General features: G+C 40.7%; 1 protein-coding gene across 3 annotated transcripts in view; it reads left to right on the top strand.

Moving 5' to 3' along the window:
- TRIO (trio Rho guanine nucleotide exchange factor) overlaps positions 1-13,986 on the top strand; it is a 373,142-nt gene that overhangs the window by 308,596 nt on the left and 50,560 nt on the right. For all 3 annotated transcript variants that reach the window (XM_072153041.1, XM_072153043.1, XM_072153042.1), the window contains exons 43-44: positions 10,598-10,687; positions 12,165-12,257. In XM_072153041.1, coding sequence (XP_072009142.1) covers positions 10,598-10,687; positions 12,165-12,257 — 183 coding nt within the window. The remainder of the gene's footprint in view (positions 1-10,597; positions 10,688-12,164; positions 12,258-13,986) is intronic.

Genomic DNA, 13,986 nt, shown 5'->3' with positions numbered 1-13,986 from the left:
GTGCTGTCGTGGTGAGAGGGGGAAACCGGTAATTACTCACCGGTAATTGTGTTTCCTTGAACCACGACAGCACCCTGGTTATTCCCTCCCTTGTAAATTCTTTTCACACTTGGGTGTTAAGCGTTATGTGTGTGTCACAGAGGTGTGAGATTCTCTCATTGAAAGTGATACTGAATGATATGGTGGTCAGAAATAATCAAGAACATTAAGTCCCATACAGTCTCTGTAATCCACTGAAGGAGATGGGGCGTACCGCACAATTTGAAGTCTGGGTTTCCTGTCCCTGGAGGCGGATCCCTCTCTCTGGTTGGGTGCTGTCGTGGTTCAAGGAAACACAATAAATGTTCTAAAAAGTTATCCGAAAAAGTTACAAGCACCAAGATGATACCAGTGAGAAGAACAACTTGTCACGCAAAAAATAAGCTTACAACCAGCTCCGTCAACCAAAAAATACTATAGTTATGCTGCTATAAAGATGGAAATACTAAAACAAATGCAATTTTTTCTATTCTAGTTTTCCTTCAATAAAATTGGACAAATATAAAATAAACTATATAAATGAGGTATCACCGTAATCGTAGTGATCCGTAGAATAAAGATAATATATTATTGTTATGCTACAGTGAACACCCCCCCCCCCCCCCCAAAAAAAAACCTGCGACACCTCCAGAGTGACAAAAGTTTAGTTGGTCCCTTGGTATATTCTACCTCCTTATACACAACACATTCACAATTCACGCCCAACCTGTTGTGAATTAATTTCGGTAAAATGAATAATTGTAACAACTGTTAGGTTACGTTGCTCCCTATACCCCTCCATTATTTCATAACGGGCGCCACATAGCGGGCACTGAACTTTCCAGAAATAATTGCAATTTCCATCTCGGACTCCATTGCACATGATATTTGGAAACCACCTATATGTTCAAAATGCTCATTTCACCACGTGTATTACACTACACCACATATTACACCTTGCTAAATTCCCCAAGGGGTGTACATTCAACAATAAGGGTCACTTTTCAGGTTTTCCTCTGTTTTGGTACCACTACGGCTCTCCAAATGTATCCTGACACATATGAAGGATTTCTGTCAAATTTGGCCTCTAAAAGACAAACATCCCTCTTTTTCTTTACTGTGCGCCCATAAAGCATTTTATATGCACATGTGGGGTACTTCTACACTCGGGAGAAATAGTTTTAAACCTTTTTGGGGTTATTTAATATATTATCCCTTGTGGCTTACAAAAATTAGGGGTAAAGTGACATTTATAGGAAAATTTTCACCTTTTTAATGTTTAGGGCGTAATTGGATCATTCACCTGTAGGGGCAAATACATATATTACACATTGCAAAACTCTCTAAGGGGTGTGCGTTCAAAAATTAGGGTCACTTTTCGGATTCTTATCTGTTTTATACCACTAGGGTTCTCCAAATGCATGTCAAACATTTCTGTCAAATTTGGCTTCTAAAAGGCAAACATCCCCCTTTCCTTTTACTGTGCGCCCATACAACATTTTATATACACATGTGGGGTACTTCTACACTCGAGAGAAATAGGTTTACACATTTTGGGGGGTTATTACAATTTTTTATCCCTTGTGGCTATAAAAAATTAGGGGTAAAATGACCTTTATAGGAAAATTTTTACCTTTTTCCTATTTAAGTCCTAATTAAATCAAACACCTTTACGGACAAATACACATATTACACCTTGCTAAATTCTCTAAGGGGTGTGCTTTCCAAAATGGTGAAACTTGTTGGGGTTCCCCTCTGTTTTGGTACCACTACGGCTCTCTAAATGCATCCTGACACATGTAAAGGATGTATGTCAAATTTGGCTTCTAAAAGGCCAACGCCCCTCTTTCCCTTCTGAGCTTCACTGCGTACCCATACAACATTTTATTTGCATGTGTGGGGCAATTTTATACTTGGGAGAAATGCTAGTACACATTTTTTGGGGTTGTTTCATCTTTAATGCCTTATGGGATACAAAAATTAGCCGTAAAAGTGACTTTTTTGGGAAAATGTTCATCTTTTTCCTTTTAGGGACCTATTTGCAGCAAACACCTGTAGGGGAAAATGCACATATTACACCTTGCTAAATTCTCCAAAGGGTGCACTTTCCAAAATGGTGAAACTTGTTGGGGTTCCCCTCTGTTTTGGTACCAAATGCATCCTGACACATGTAAAGGATGATTGTCAAATCTGGCTTCTAAAAGGCCAAAGCCCCTCTTTCCCTTCTGAGCTTCACTGCGTACCCATACAACATTTTATATGCAAAAGTGGTGCAGTTCTGTGCTTAGGAGAAATAGTTCTACACATTTATGGGGGTTGTTTCATCTTTTATCCCTTGTGGCTTACAAAAATTTGGGGTAAAAGTGACTTTTTTGAGAAAATTTTCACCTTTTTCCTTTTTGGGGCCTAATTGAATCAAACACCTGTTGGGGCAAATACACAAATTACACCTTGCTAAACTCTCCAAGGGGTGTACTTTCCAAAATGGTGTCTCTTGTTGGGGCTTTCCTCTGTTTTGGTACCATTATGGCTCTCCAAATGCATCCTGTCACATGCAAACTTTTTCAGCCATATTTGCCCTCCAAAAACAAAACAACGCTCTTTCCATTCCAATTGCCCCCCTGTGCCCCTACAGCAGGGTACAGTGACAAAATGGGTATTGGCATACTCAGGAGGAATTGCCCTCAACATTGTAAATGCATTTTCCTTTTTAACCCATTGTGAAGGTGCAAATTTTAGTGTTCAATGAATCTATAGTAAGATAAAATTACATTTCTGTATTTTCACTTTCATTTATCTTTCACCTTCATGAAACGTTCATAGGGTTAACAAAATTCCCAATGGTTGTTTTGAATATTTTGATGGGTGTAGTTTCTTAAATGGTGTCATTTGTGGGGGTTTCCTGTCATGTGGGCCATATAAAGTCACTTCTAACTAAATTGACCCTCCAAAAGTAGGTTTTGATGATTTTTGTGAAAATCTGAAAAATTGCACCTAAAGTTATAAGCCTCCTAACATCCTAAAAAAAGGAAAAGATTAGAGATGAGCGAGCACTAAAATGCTCGAGTGCTCGTTATTCGAGACGAACTTTTCCTGATGCTCGAGTGCTCGTCTCGAATAACGAGCCCCATTGAAGTCAATGGGAGACTCGAGCATTTTTCAAAGGGACCATGGTTCGGGAATAAAATGTGTTAATTAATTGAAAAAGAACGTCTTCTGATAAGTTAGCAGATGTATGCAAACATCTGCAATCTATTCTTCACTGTTCCGCGCGTATATTATCTCCCGACAAGTTAGCAGATGTGAAGAACAGTGAAGAATAGAATAAAAACAGTGAACACAGGATCATTTAAGTGAAAAACACAATGAAGAATAGATTACAGATGTTCGGCACATCTGCTTACTTGTCGGGAGATACGCTGTCCCGGGATCCGCTGATCTTCTTCCACTGAAGTCTCCCCGATGTCTCCGTGCCCCTGCCCGATGTCTCCGTGCCGCTGCCCGATGTCTCCGTGCCCCGATGTCTCCGTGCCCCGATGTCTCCGTGCCCCTATGTCTCCGTGCCCCTATGTCTCCGTGCCCCTATGTCTCCGTGCCGCTCCGTGCCGCTGCCCGATGTCTCCGTGCCCCGATGTCTCCGTGCCCCGATGTCTCCGTGCCCCTATGTCTCCGTGCCCCTATGTCTCCGTGCCCCTATGTCTCCGTGCCGCTGCCCGATGCCTCCGCGCCCCGATGCCTCCGCGCCCCGATGCCTCCGCGCCCCGATGCCTCCGTGCCCCTATGTCTCCGTGCCGCTCCGTGCCGCTGCCCGATGTCTCCGTGCCCCAATTCTTCACTGTTCGGCACATCTGCTTACTTGTCGGGAGATACGCGCGGAACGGTGCGTACAAAATAGCATGTGAAGAACAATATATATGTGTGAAGAAGACATTGCAGATGTATGTAAACATCTGCAATGTGTTCTTTACACACATATATATTGTTCTTCACATACTATTTTGTACGCACCGTTCCGCGCGTATCTCCCGACAAGTAAGCAGATGTGCCGAACATCTGTAATCTATTCTGCACTGTGTTCTGCACTGTGTTTTTCACTTAAATGATCCTGTGTTCACTGTTTTTATTCTATTCTTCATTGTTCTTCACTGTGTTTTTTTAATTAAATGCTCGATCTCGAGCAGGGGAAATACTCGTCCGAGCAACGAGCCGTTTCGAGTACCTTAATACTCGAACGAGCATCAAGCTCGGACGAGTATACTCGCTCATCTCTAGAAAAGATGTTTGAAAAATGATGCCAAGTTAAAGCAGACATATGGAAAATGTTAGTTATTAAGTTATTTTAGTGATATGACCAACTTTCCAAAAAGTAGAAAATTTGGAAAACAGTTTTTTTCAAAATTTTTGCCAAATTTCCATTTATTTCATAAATAAATACTAAACATATTGATTAAATTTCTCAACCAACATGAAGTACAATGTGTCACGAAAAAAACAAATTCAAAATCAACTGGATATGTTAAAGCGTTCCAAAGTTAGAACCATTTATAGTGACACAGGGCAGATTTGAAAAAATGGGCCGTGTCAGGAAGGTGAAAAGTGGCTTCAGCATTAAGGGGTTAACAAGTCCCATATTAAGTCCCAGCTGTCGTCACGGACTTTCAATTTATGACGATATAGATTGTCTTTTTGCGCGAAGTACCCGCAGAAAAAGACTATCTCTATCGCCTTGCGTCGCTAACGTGTTGATTGGTTTATACATATGGGCAAATTACATTGGACAGTCGAGTGAGGTCACAAACAGAGGTTTAAAGTCTGACGCTTGCCAGAAACGAGTACACTTGGCACCGGCACACCTGGGGACGCTACGGATGTGGAGAAACATGTCAGGGGGGCGATAGTGATAGTGTTGTTTTTATTTAGCAGCTCAGTGACTAAGATGGTTAATTGCTATAGCTAATTTCATACAGTGTTATTAGGGATATACGTGTAATGAAAATTACCTTATACAGTCATGGCCAAAAGTTTTGAGAATGATACAAATGTTAATTTTTACATAGTCTACTGTATCAGGTTTTATGGCAATTTGTATATACTCCAGAATGTTATAAAAAAATGTTATCAGCCTAACAGCAATTAATTGCAAAGTCAATATTTAACTAAAAAGTTTCCCCCAAAACACATTTAAACTTCATTGCAGGCCTGCCATAAAAGGAGCGGCTAACATTGTTTCAGTGACTGCTCCATTAACACAGGTGTGGGTGTTGATGAGGACAGGACTGGAGATCAGTCTGTCATGATTAACCCCTACGGGACTCGGCATCTTTTGGCCTAAAGGACGCGGCCCCATTTTTCAAATCTGGCCTGTGTCACTAGAAGTGGTTATAGCGTGGGAACGCTATGAGATATCCAGGGCATTTTGAGATTGTTTTCTCGTGACACATTGTACTTCAAATTAGTTTAAAAATTTGGATGAAATCTTTTGCGTTTAGTTATGAAAAAAAACAAAATTTGGCAAAAATTTAGAAAAATTCTTTATTTTCAACGTTCTAAATTCTCTACTTTTGATGCAGATAGTCAAAGCACCCAAATAAATTCATAACTTACATTTCCCAAATGTCTGCTTTATGTTGGCATGGTTTTTTAAGATTCCACATATTTTACTAGAATGTTATGAGGCTCAGAATTTGGGTGCCATTTTTCACATTTTTTGTAAAATTGCCAAAACCCATATTTAGATGGACCTGCTCAATTTCTAATTGACATTGAGAGGCCTAAATAATAGTGAGACTCGTAAATTACCCCATTGTGGAAACTACACACCTCAACGTATGAAAAACCACTTTTAAGAAGTTTGTTAACCCTTTACGTGTTTTATAGGGGTTAAAGCAAAATGGAGGTGCAGTCTGCAAATTGTAATATTTTTTCATAATACACTCATTTTGGGTGGAAAATTAAACATTTACAATGGATTAAATGAAAAAAGGCTCCACAAAGTTTGATACCCAATTTCTCCCGAGTACACGGATACCCCATTTGTGCTGGTAACTTGCTGTATGGGCGCACGGCCGGGCATAGAAGGGAAGGAGGCGCCATCCAAATCAGATTTGCTATGTCACATTGTACAGGCTATAATTTTTTTCTTTTTTTTATTGAGGACCTATAGGGGCTTATTTCTTTTGCCACATGAGATGCACTTTTCTGGTACATAATTTTGGGGCATCTATAGCTAATTGGTGAGATTTTATTAACTCTTTGTTGGTGGAGGAAATGAAAATCATCAATTTTTTGAAAATTTGTATGTTTTTTTTTTTTTGGCCATTAACCATACCATGAAAATGGTATATTATTTTTATTGTACGGGTCGCAACGATTACGAAAATACTTCATTTATATATATTTTTATTTTTTTCCCATTTTTACTGAATAAAAAGTAATTTGGCAAAATTGTTGTTAATTTTAGCATCACCGTCTTTCATATGCATAACTTTTTTATTTTTCACCTGACAAATGTTTAAGGGCTTATTCATTTTAGCATCACCATCTTTTTTTATGCATAACTTTTTTTATTTTTTGGCTGACAAATCTGGTTAGGGGCTTATTTTTTGCGAGAACAGTTGTTCTTTTTAGTGGGCTTATTTTAGAGTGCATAAAATTTTTTAAATCACTTTTTAGAACATTTTTTATGGGGTAATAATTAAAAATCTTTTTTCTGAAAGTTTTTTGCGTTTTTTTCCTCCGGCGTTTACCGTGCGGGTCCAGTAACAATTCTGTTTTATTATGCAGATTGTTACGGACGCGGCAATACCAAATATGCGGGGTTTTTTTGCGTTTTTATGTTTTTTATACTTTATTAAGTTTTTTTATGGGAAAGTGACATTTTAGGGGCTTATATTTTTATGTATTTATTTTCTATTTATTATAATGTGTAGTGTTAAGTGTTTTTGCGTATTTTTACTTATACATACTTGAACTTAAACCAGTGATGCTCTGATCACTGGTTTAAGTTCAATACACTGCTGTACAATACTATTTTATTGTAGAGCAGTGTAAACTGTATGAGCAAGCTTGCGCATGCTCTGACAGTTTACAGTCAGACCAGGAAGGGTTCTGACTGCCATGGAGACCGGGCAGGTCCGGGGCACATGCCAGTCCTCGGAGCTGCCCAGAAGAGGATCGGATCCCCCGGTAAGCGGCACGGGGGAACCGATCCACAGCAGGAACACCCTTACACGCCGCGGTCATGCTTGACCGCGGCGTGTAAGGGGTTAACACCCGCGATCGGAGTCGGCTCCGATCGCGGGTGTTACAGCGCGGTGTCAGCTGTGATAGACAGCTGACAGCCGCTGCTTCTGGTACCGGCTCCGTTCGTGAGCCGGTCCCAGAAGCTGGACGTTATACTACGTCCCGGTGCGCTAAGCATCTAGCTCCGGGGACGTAGTATAACGTCGTGGTGCGCCTAGGGGTTAAGTAAGAATCACACCAGTGGACACTTGGACACTGGTGCTTGGCATCATTGTTTCTCTTCTGTTAACCATGGTTATCGCTAAAGAAACACATGCAGTCATCATTGCACTGCACAAATCTGGCCTAACAGGGAAGAGTAACTGAGCTAGAAAGATAGCACCTCAATCAACAATCTATCGCATCATCAAGGAATTCAAGGAGAGAGGTTCCATTGTTACCAAAAAGGCTCCAGGGCGCCCAAGAAGGCCCAGCAAGTGCCAGGACTGTCTCTTAAAAGTGTTTCAGCTTCGGGATCGGGCTACCAGCAGTACAGAGCTTGCTCAGCAATGGCAGCAGGCAGGTGTGAGTGCATCTGCAGAGACTCTTGGAGCAAGGCCTGGTGTCAAGGAGGGCAGCAAAGAAGCCACTTCTCTCCAGAAGGACAGGGGTAAAGTAATTTTCTCTGATGAATCCCCTTTCCAATTGTTTGGAACATCTAGAAAACAGCTTGTTCATAGAAGACAAGGTGAGCGATACCACCAGTCTTGTCTCTTGCCAACTGTAAAGCATCCTGCAACCATTCATGTGTGCCGTTGCTTCTCAGCCAAGGGAATCGGCTCTCACAGTCTTTCCTAAAACACATCCATAAATAAAGAATGATACCAGAATGTCCTCCAAGAGCAACTTCTCCCAACCGTCCAAGAGCAGTTTGGTGATCAACAATGCCTTTTCCAGCATGATGGAGCACCTTGCCATAAAGCAAAGGTGATACCTAAATGGCTCAGGGAACAAAACATCGAGATTTTGGGTCCATGGCCTGGAAACTCCCCAGATCTTAATCCCATTGAGTACTTGTGGTCAATCATCAAGAGACGAGTGGACAAACAAAAACCAACGAATTGTGACAAAATGCAAGCATTGATTGTGCAAGAATGAACGGCTATCAGTCAGGATTTAGTCCAGAAGTTGATTGAGAGCTGCCAGGGAGAATTGCAGAGGTCCTGAAGAAGGGTCAACACTGCAAATATTCACTTGCTGCGTTAACTCATTCTGTCAATAAAAGCTTTTGTTACTCATAATATGATTGCACTTGTATTACTGTATGTGATAAAAACATCTGACAAACACACACAAAATCCAGAGGACAACAGATCATGTGAAAATATTATATTTGTGTCATTCTCAAACTGTAGAGGATACTTAATTACTTTCGCACTTAGAGATTATTTCTAGTATCTCACATACTGTGGTGGAAGCATCACAGTCCATATAGTAACTGCTGTTTATAGAAAACATAGTAGAGCAATAGTGGCCTCTTGTGGGTATTTATAATAAAGTGTTACTATTCTTGTGATTTACATCAAGCAAAACATGAGATATATATTGCCATTAGAGCTGTAGTTTTTTAATCTAGTTGTTTGTTTATTGCTAGATAGGTGTTATACATCTTATGCATGCAATACAATAAAGGTTAAGTTTTAGACTTTACGCTTCCACCCCATTTACATTAAAGGAGTATTCCTATTTCAGCAAATTAACGTTGTTTGCATAATAAAAAGTACTATTTTTCAACATACTTTCTGTATCAATTCTTCGCTGTTTTCTAGATCTCTGCTTGCTATCCTTCTATAGGAAGCTTCTATTTTTACTTCCAGTGGACAGAAATCTAACCATGGTCACACAGATGAACATCTTGTTAGTATCACAGAGAGTAATCAGAGCTGTTTGATATAACGAGCTGTGCACCTGTATGACCATGGTCAGATTTCTTTCCACTGGTAGTAAACATTGAAGATTCTTATAGAACCGGGGTAGGGAACCTATGGCTTGGGAGCCAGTTATGGCTGCATCTGGCTCTCAGACAGATCTTTAATAAATAGTGATGGCTGCCGTGTGTCTCTTAGACTGATCACTGGACACAGGCAGCGATGTTACCACTGCTCACGTCCTTTGTACGACCCAGGCGCCTTCACCGCCATTGTCTAAGCCTGGGTCAAAGAGAATAGCGTGGGAGCGATGCGGAGCTGGCTGCAGGGAGCACTGGTAAGTGAATATTCTTTTTTTTTTTTGGTGCTGTGGCTACCTATATACCGGGGGACATGTGCTATGGCTACCCATCTACTGGGAGTATGTGCTGGGACTACCTATCTACTGGGAGGCATGTGGTGGGTGTCAGTATTTGGAGTAGTGAACCCCCTGGACCACTGAGGACAATGATGTAAGCAGACACCTGGGACCGGAATCTAAGTGGCATCTGGTTTTCAGCAGAGCCCTCCGCAAAGCCGGATGGTCTTGCTGCAGCGTGGTACCACCAGGTCGTTACACAGGCGTGACATGTCCACGGTGGTAGCCAAGGTCGAGTTACAGGATAACTAGGCAGTCTCGTGGTCAGGAACAGGGAGACGGTCAAGGCAGGCAGCCAGGATGCGAGGTCAGAGGCAGAGGAAGAGATCAGTGCTGGCAGTGAAGGAGCAGAATCAGGAACATTTCCGGGGTCACAATAGGAGGTCAACACTTGGGCAGCGCCAATCAGCGGCGCATTGGCCCTTAAAATCTGCAAGTACTGTCTGTGCGCACTGGCCAGCCGGCCCGGGGTCTGGAAAGTGGTGAGTTGGGTGAGCCTGGAGAGGGGCATGGTGTGCCTGCACCCGTGACACTGGGACTACCTGTCTACTGGGGGGCATATGGCACGGCTCTTACGGAATAACATTTTAAAATATGTGGCGTTCATGGCTCTCTCAGCCAAAAAGGTTCCTGACCCCTGCTATAGAATGATAGCAAGCAGAGATCTTGAAAACTGTTAGGAATTGATACAGAGTATATTGGAAAATTGTATAACTTTTCATTATACAAACAACATTTATTTGCTGAAATGGAAAAACCGCTTTAATTACTGAAGTACTTAATCTACTCTACCTGTTAATAGCTTGTCATTGGTTGTCTCCATCAAACATAGCAGTATAAATAAGTCTACTGGGCTATCCTAAAATAAATCAATGTTTGATATTAGCATGACTGATTGTCTATTTTTTTAGCCTATGCTTTTGGGCCACATGCTTGCTAATTAATTCAAATTGTTTCAGAGAAAATAAATGTTGGATTAATATGTTTTGTCTCCTTTATTAATTTGTTACAGGAAAGAAGATTACATATGTACATAGTTTATTGCCAAAACAAACCAAATTCTGAGCACATGGTTTCAGAATACATTGACACCTACTTTGAGGTAAGTTGTTGATTTAAAATTTTTGTTAGGTCAGGATTTAAAGGGGTATTTTCGTCTGGGCATTCACATCCAGATTCATTAATCTGCCATATCTAAACATTTCTTCAATTAGATGTCATTTAAAAAAATGTTCCTGGGTGAAGATCATTTATCATAAATGTAGTAATATGGTCCCTTAGAAACAAGACTGTGTCCCTGGATACAGCCACCTCTGCTGGAGGGATTGCACAAGGAAACCAAAGTTTTTTGTATATGAAATGTCCTGGAGTTACTGCATATCCTACAGCCGTCCTGTGGTAATGGTCGCTGAATCCAGGAAGTCAGGCAGGGCTCAATAGCACATGTCTGGCCACCGCTGCCAAAATGTTAGGTGGTCGTATCTCGAGGAAGCTATCTCGTTTCTAAGGGACAACATGACTACATTTATGAGAAATTATCTTCACACAGGAACATTCTTTTTTAATAACATCCAATTGAAGAAATGTTTACATATGGCAAATGAATTCAATTAATTTTAAATGCCCAGATGGGAATACCGCTTTAACTGTGTGAAAATCATCTAATTATGGTCACTTGGAAATTGAGTGAGTTTTCAGAGTTGGTTTGTTTTGTATATAAATTGCATAACAATTGACCTGTCTGGCTCCCCCTATATTTGTCAGAAACATTTAGTTGTTCTACATTGTCTCCCAGACACGGTGGCTCTTGAAAAAGTGTTTGTTTGTATTTCTATCATGGTGATCCATGAATACAGGCTATTTCCATAATAGATATTTCTGTACTGCTGAAGCAGTCCTCTTATCTATCACTGCTGTGTGAGCTGCTCTGAAACCGGAGCATTATTAAGAGAGGGATGGTGCCAAACAAGGCATTAGAAGAATGGGCTGTATCACGGAAAGGGGCATTGTGACAGGGGCTGCTGCTGGGAAAGGCGTATAATAAGGGGGCATCTGCAAGGAAAGGAGCATTATAGGGACAGCTGCTGCAGAGATACAAGAATTATATGAGGGGCTACTGCAGGAAAGGGGGCTTTATAAGAGGGACAGCTGCAGAGCACCATGGTTCTAGATGTCACCATTAAAATTCTCAGTCCTCATCATGGACCTCCTCTTATTCTTTGTTGCAAGCAAGGTCCCTTGAATTTTAGTGCTTCACATGGCTTTTTTCCCATCTGAAATTTCAGTAGCCCCATTAAAAATTTCCCTACAAACGCCACATTTAATGCCATGCCTTGTTGTCCATTTCTTGTTAATTTCCTAGCAAAATCAGGACTTTTACATATATATGCTTAGTATCCCAGTGACTTGGTATAGTCAAGTACACAACCTAGGATTTCGTCTCCACATTTGTCTCCTGCTCACTCCTGTCCGATACTGCAAGGCAGAACAGACCAACCTTCAAATAACCACCTGTATTCACACTGTATCAGACACTTTGATTTAGAAGGTATTTAATTATATTTTTTACCACCTTTCAGGATTTGAAACAGCGTCTGGGCCACCGTCTTCAACTCACAGATTTATTAATTAAACCTGTACAACGAATAATGAAATATCAATTACTGTTGAAGGTAGGTATTGGATGTCATTGTATTGTATGGATAAAAGGGTTTTTTACAATTTTCTTGGAAAAGATCATCATTGTCGAATGTATGGAGGTCTCACACCACTAACAGCTGAGCAGTTATATTGCAATTATTTCCCCTTGGATAACCAATGTTGCTGCTCAATGAAAACCTGCTTAAGTTTTCTCTCCACCTCTACTCTCTCCATATCAGTGAGATGCTTGCTGGTGACGGGTCATGTCGCTAATGTTGTTAGAAATAAGGATTGGATAGTTGAGATCCAGCTGCCAACTGTTATTTATTCTTGGTAAGAAAAGCCAAGATAAATAAATATACCACTTTGCCAAGAAGAGTTTGTGTATGGTGGAACCAGAGGAGACAGCTATTTTAAGTGTTTACCTATGTCAGTGTGAGGGGATTATATAGCCATTACTTGTTCCGGGATTTAGAAAAATATTATGTATGGCAGAGGAGCTATATAAAACCACTTATACTCTGCTCTCTGTGGAGCCATCCATCCATGCGGCTGTCCATTACTGTCGGCTTTACAGAGGCCGGCAGTGCTATGCCGAGCACTTCCGTGCAGCTTCTGCAGCATGATCAATACTATAGATGTGGATGGAAGAGAAAAATGATAGTTTGCAAGATAGACTAGATAGTGGATAAGCAGAACCCTCAAGATGTAATGAAATTCATGGTACCATATTTGTTGACATTTGAATGAAATTCTAAAGATGTGCAGGAGGACAAAGAGATACGACGGTCCCCTACTTAAGGACACCCGACTTACAGACAACCCATAGTTACAGACCCCTCTGACCTCTGGTGAAGCTTTCTGAATGCTTTACTATAGTCCCAGATTGCAATAATCAGCTGTAAGGTGTCTGTAATGAAGTTTTATTGATAATCCTTGGTCCCATTACAGCAAAAAATGTTTAAACTCCAATTGTCACTGGGGACAAATTTTTATTTGTCTGGATCTACAATTATAAAATATACAGTTTCGACTTACATACAAATTCAACTTAAGAACAAACCTCCAGACCCTATCTTGTACGTAACCCGGGGACTGCCTGTATATAAAAGTTAGGCTGCAGTTTGACAAAATGTAGATGAGTATTACATGAGTGTTATAGTATCACAATATATAAGCTCAGAAAAAGACGCAGGTCGGTCAATTCCAACCTTTAAGAATTAAACAAATGTTTTTCCCCATAACATGTAATATTTTAATCAGGTCATTTTAATAGATTTTTTTGGTTTGCAATAACAGACATAAAAAAATCAAATATTCCATTGCTACTTCGAAATGTCGTGCAACCGAATATTAAGTTGAAGTTGCATTAAATTTTCCAGCTCACTTTTGGAGTTTTGCTTGAAATTATTTCGCTTTTGGCTTTTATTTTTTACCTCAGTTTTTTGTGTTCTTCCAATACACACAAAAGAAATAAACATGTGACAAAACATATCATTGCAATAATTTTCTGTTAGAAATAATTTTTTGAAAAGATTTATGGAAAGCCAGGGGCGGACTGGCCAGAAGACCCGGTGGGCTGATTAGTTTGGGGCCGGTCTAAAAATAAAAAAGCATGTACTCACCCTTTCGACGTTCCCCCGCAGCCCCGCTGATGCTGTCCGGCTGGCAGTGACCATTGCGTGTCGCACAGAATATGACGGCAGCAAGCAGCTGATGTTAGTCTGGCGCACATGGAGCTGTCACTGCCGGCCAGACTGA

The sequence above is a fragment of the Engystomops pustulosus genome, chromosome 5 (assembly GCF_040894005.1).
Source record: "Engystomops pustulosus chromosome 5, aEngPut4.maternal, whole genome shotgun sequence".
NCBI lineage: Eukaryota > Metazoa > Chordata > Amphibia > Anura > Leptodactylidae > Engystomops > Engystomops pustulosus.
The sequence above is the reverse complement of the archived record's forward strand: the minus strand, read 5'-3'. Positions and strand labels throughout refer to the sequence as shown.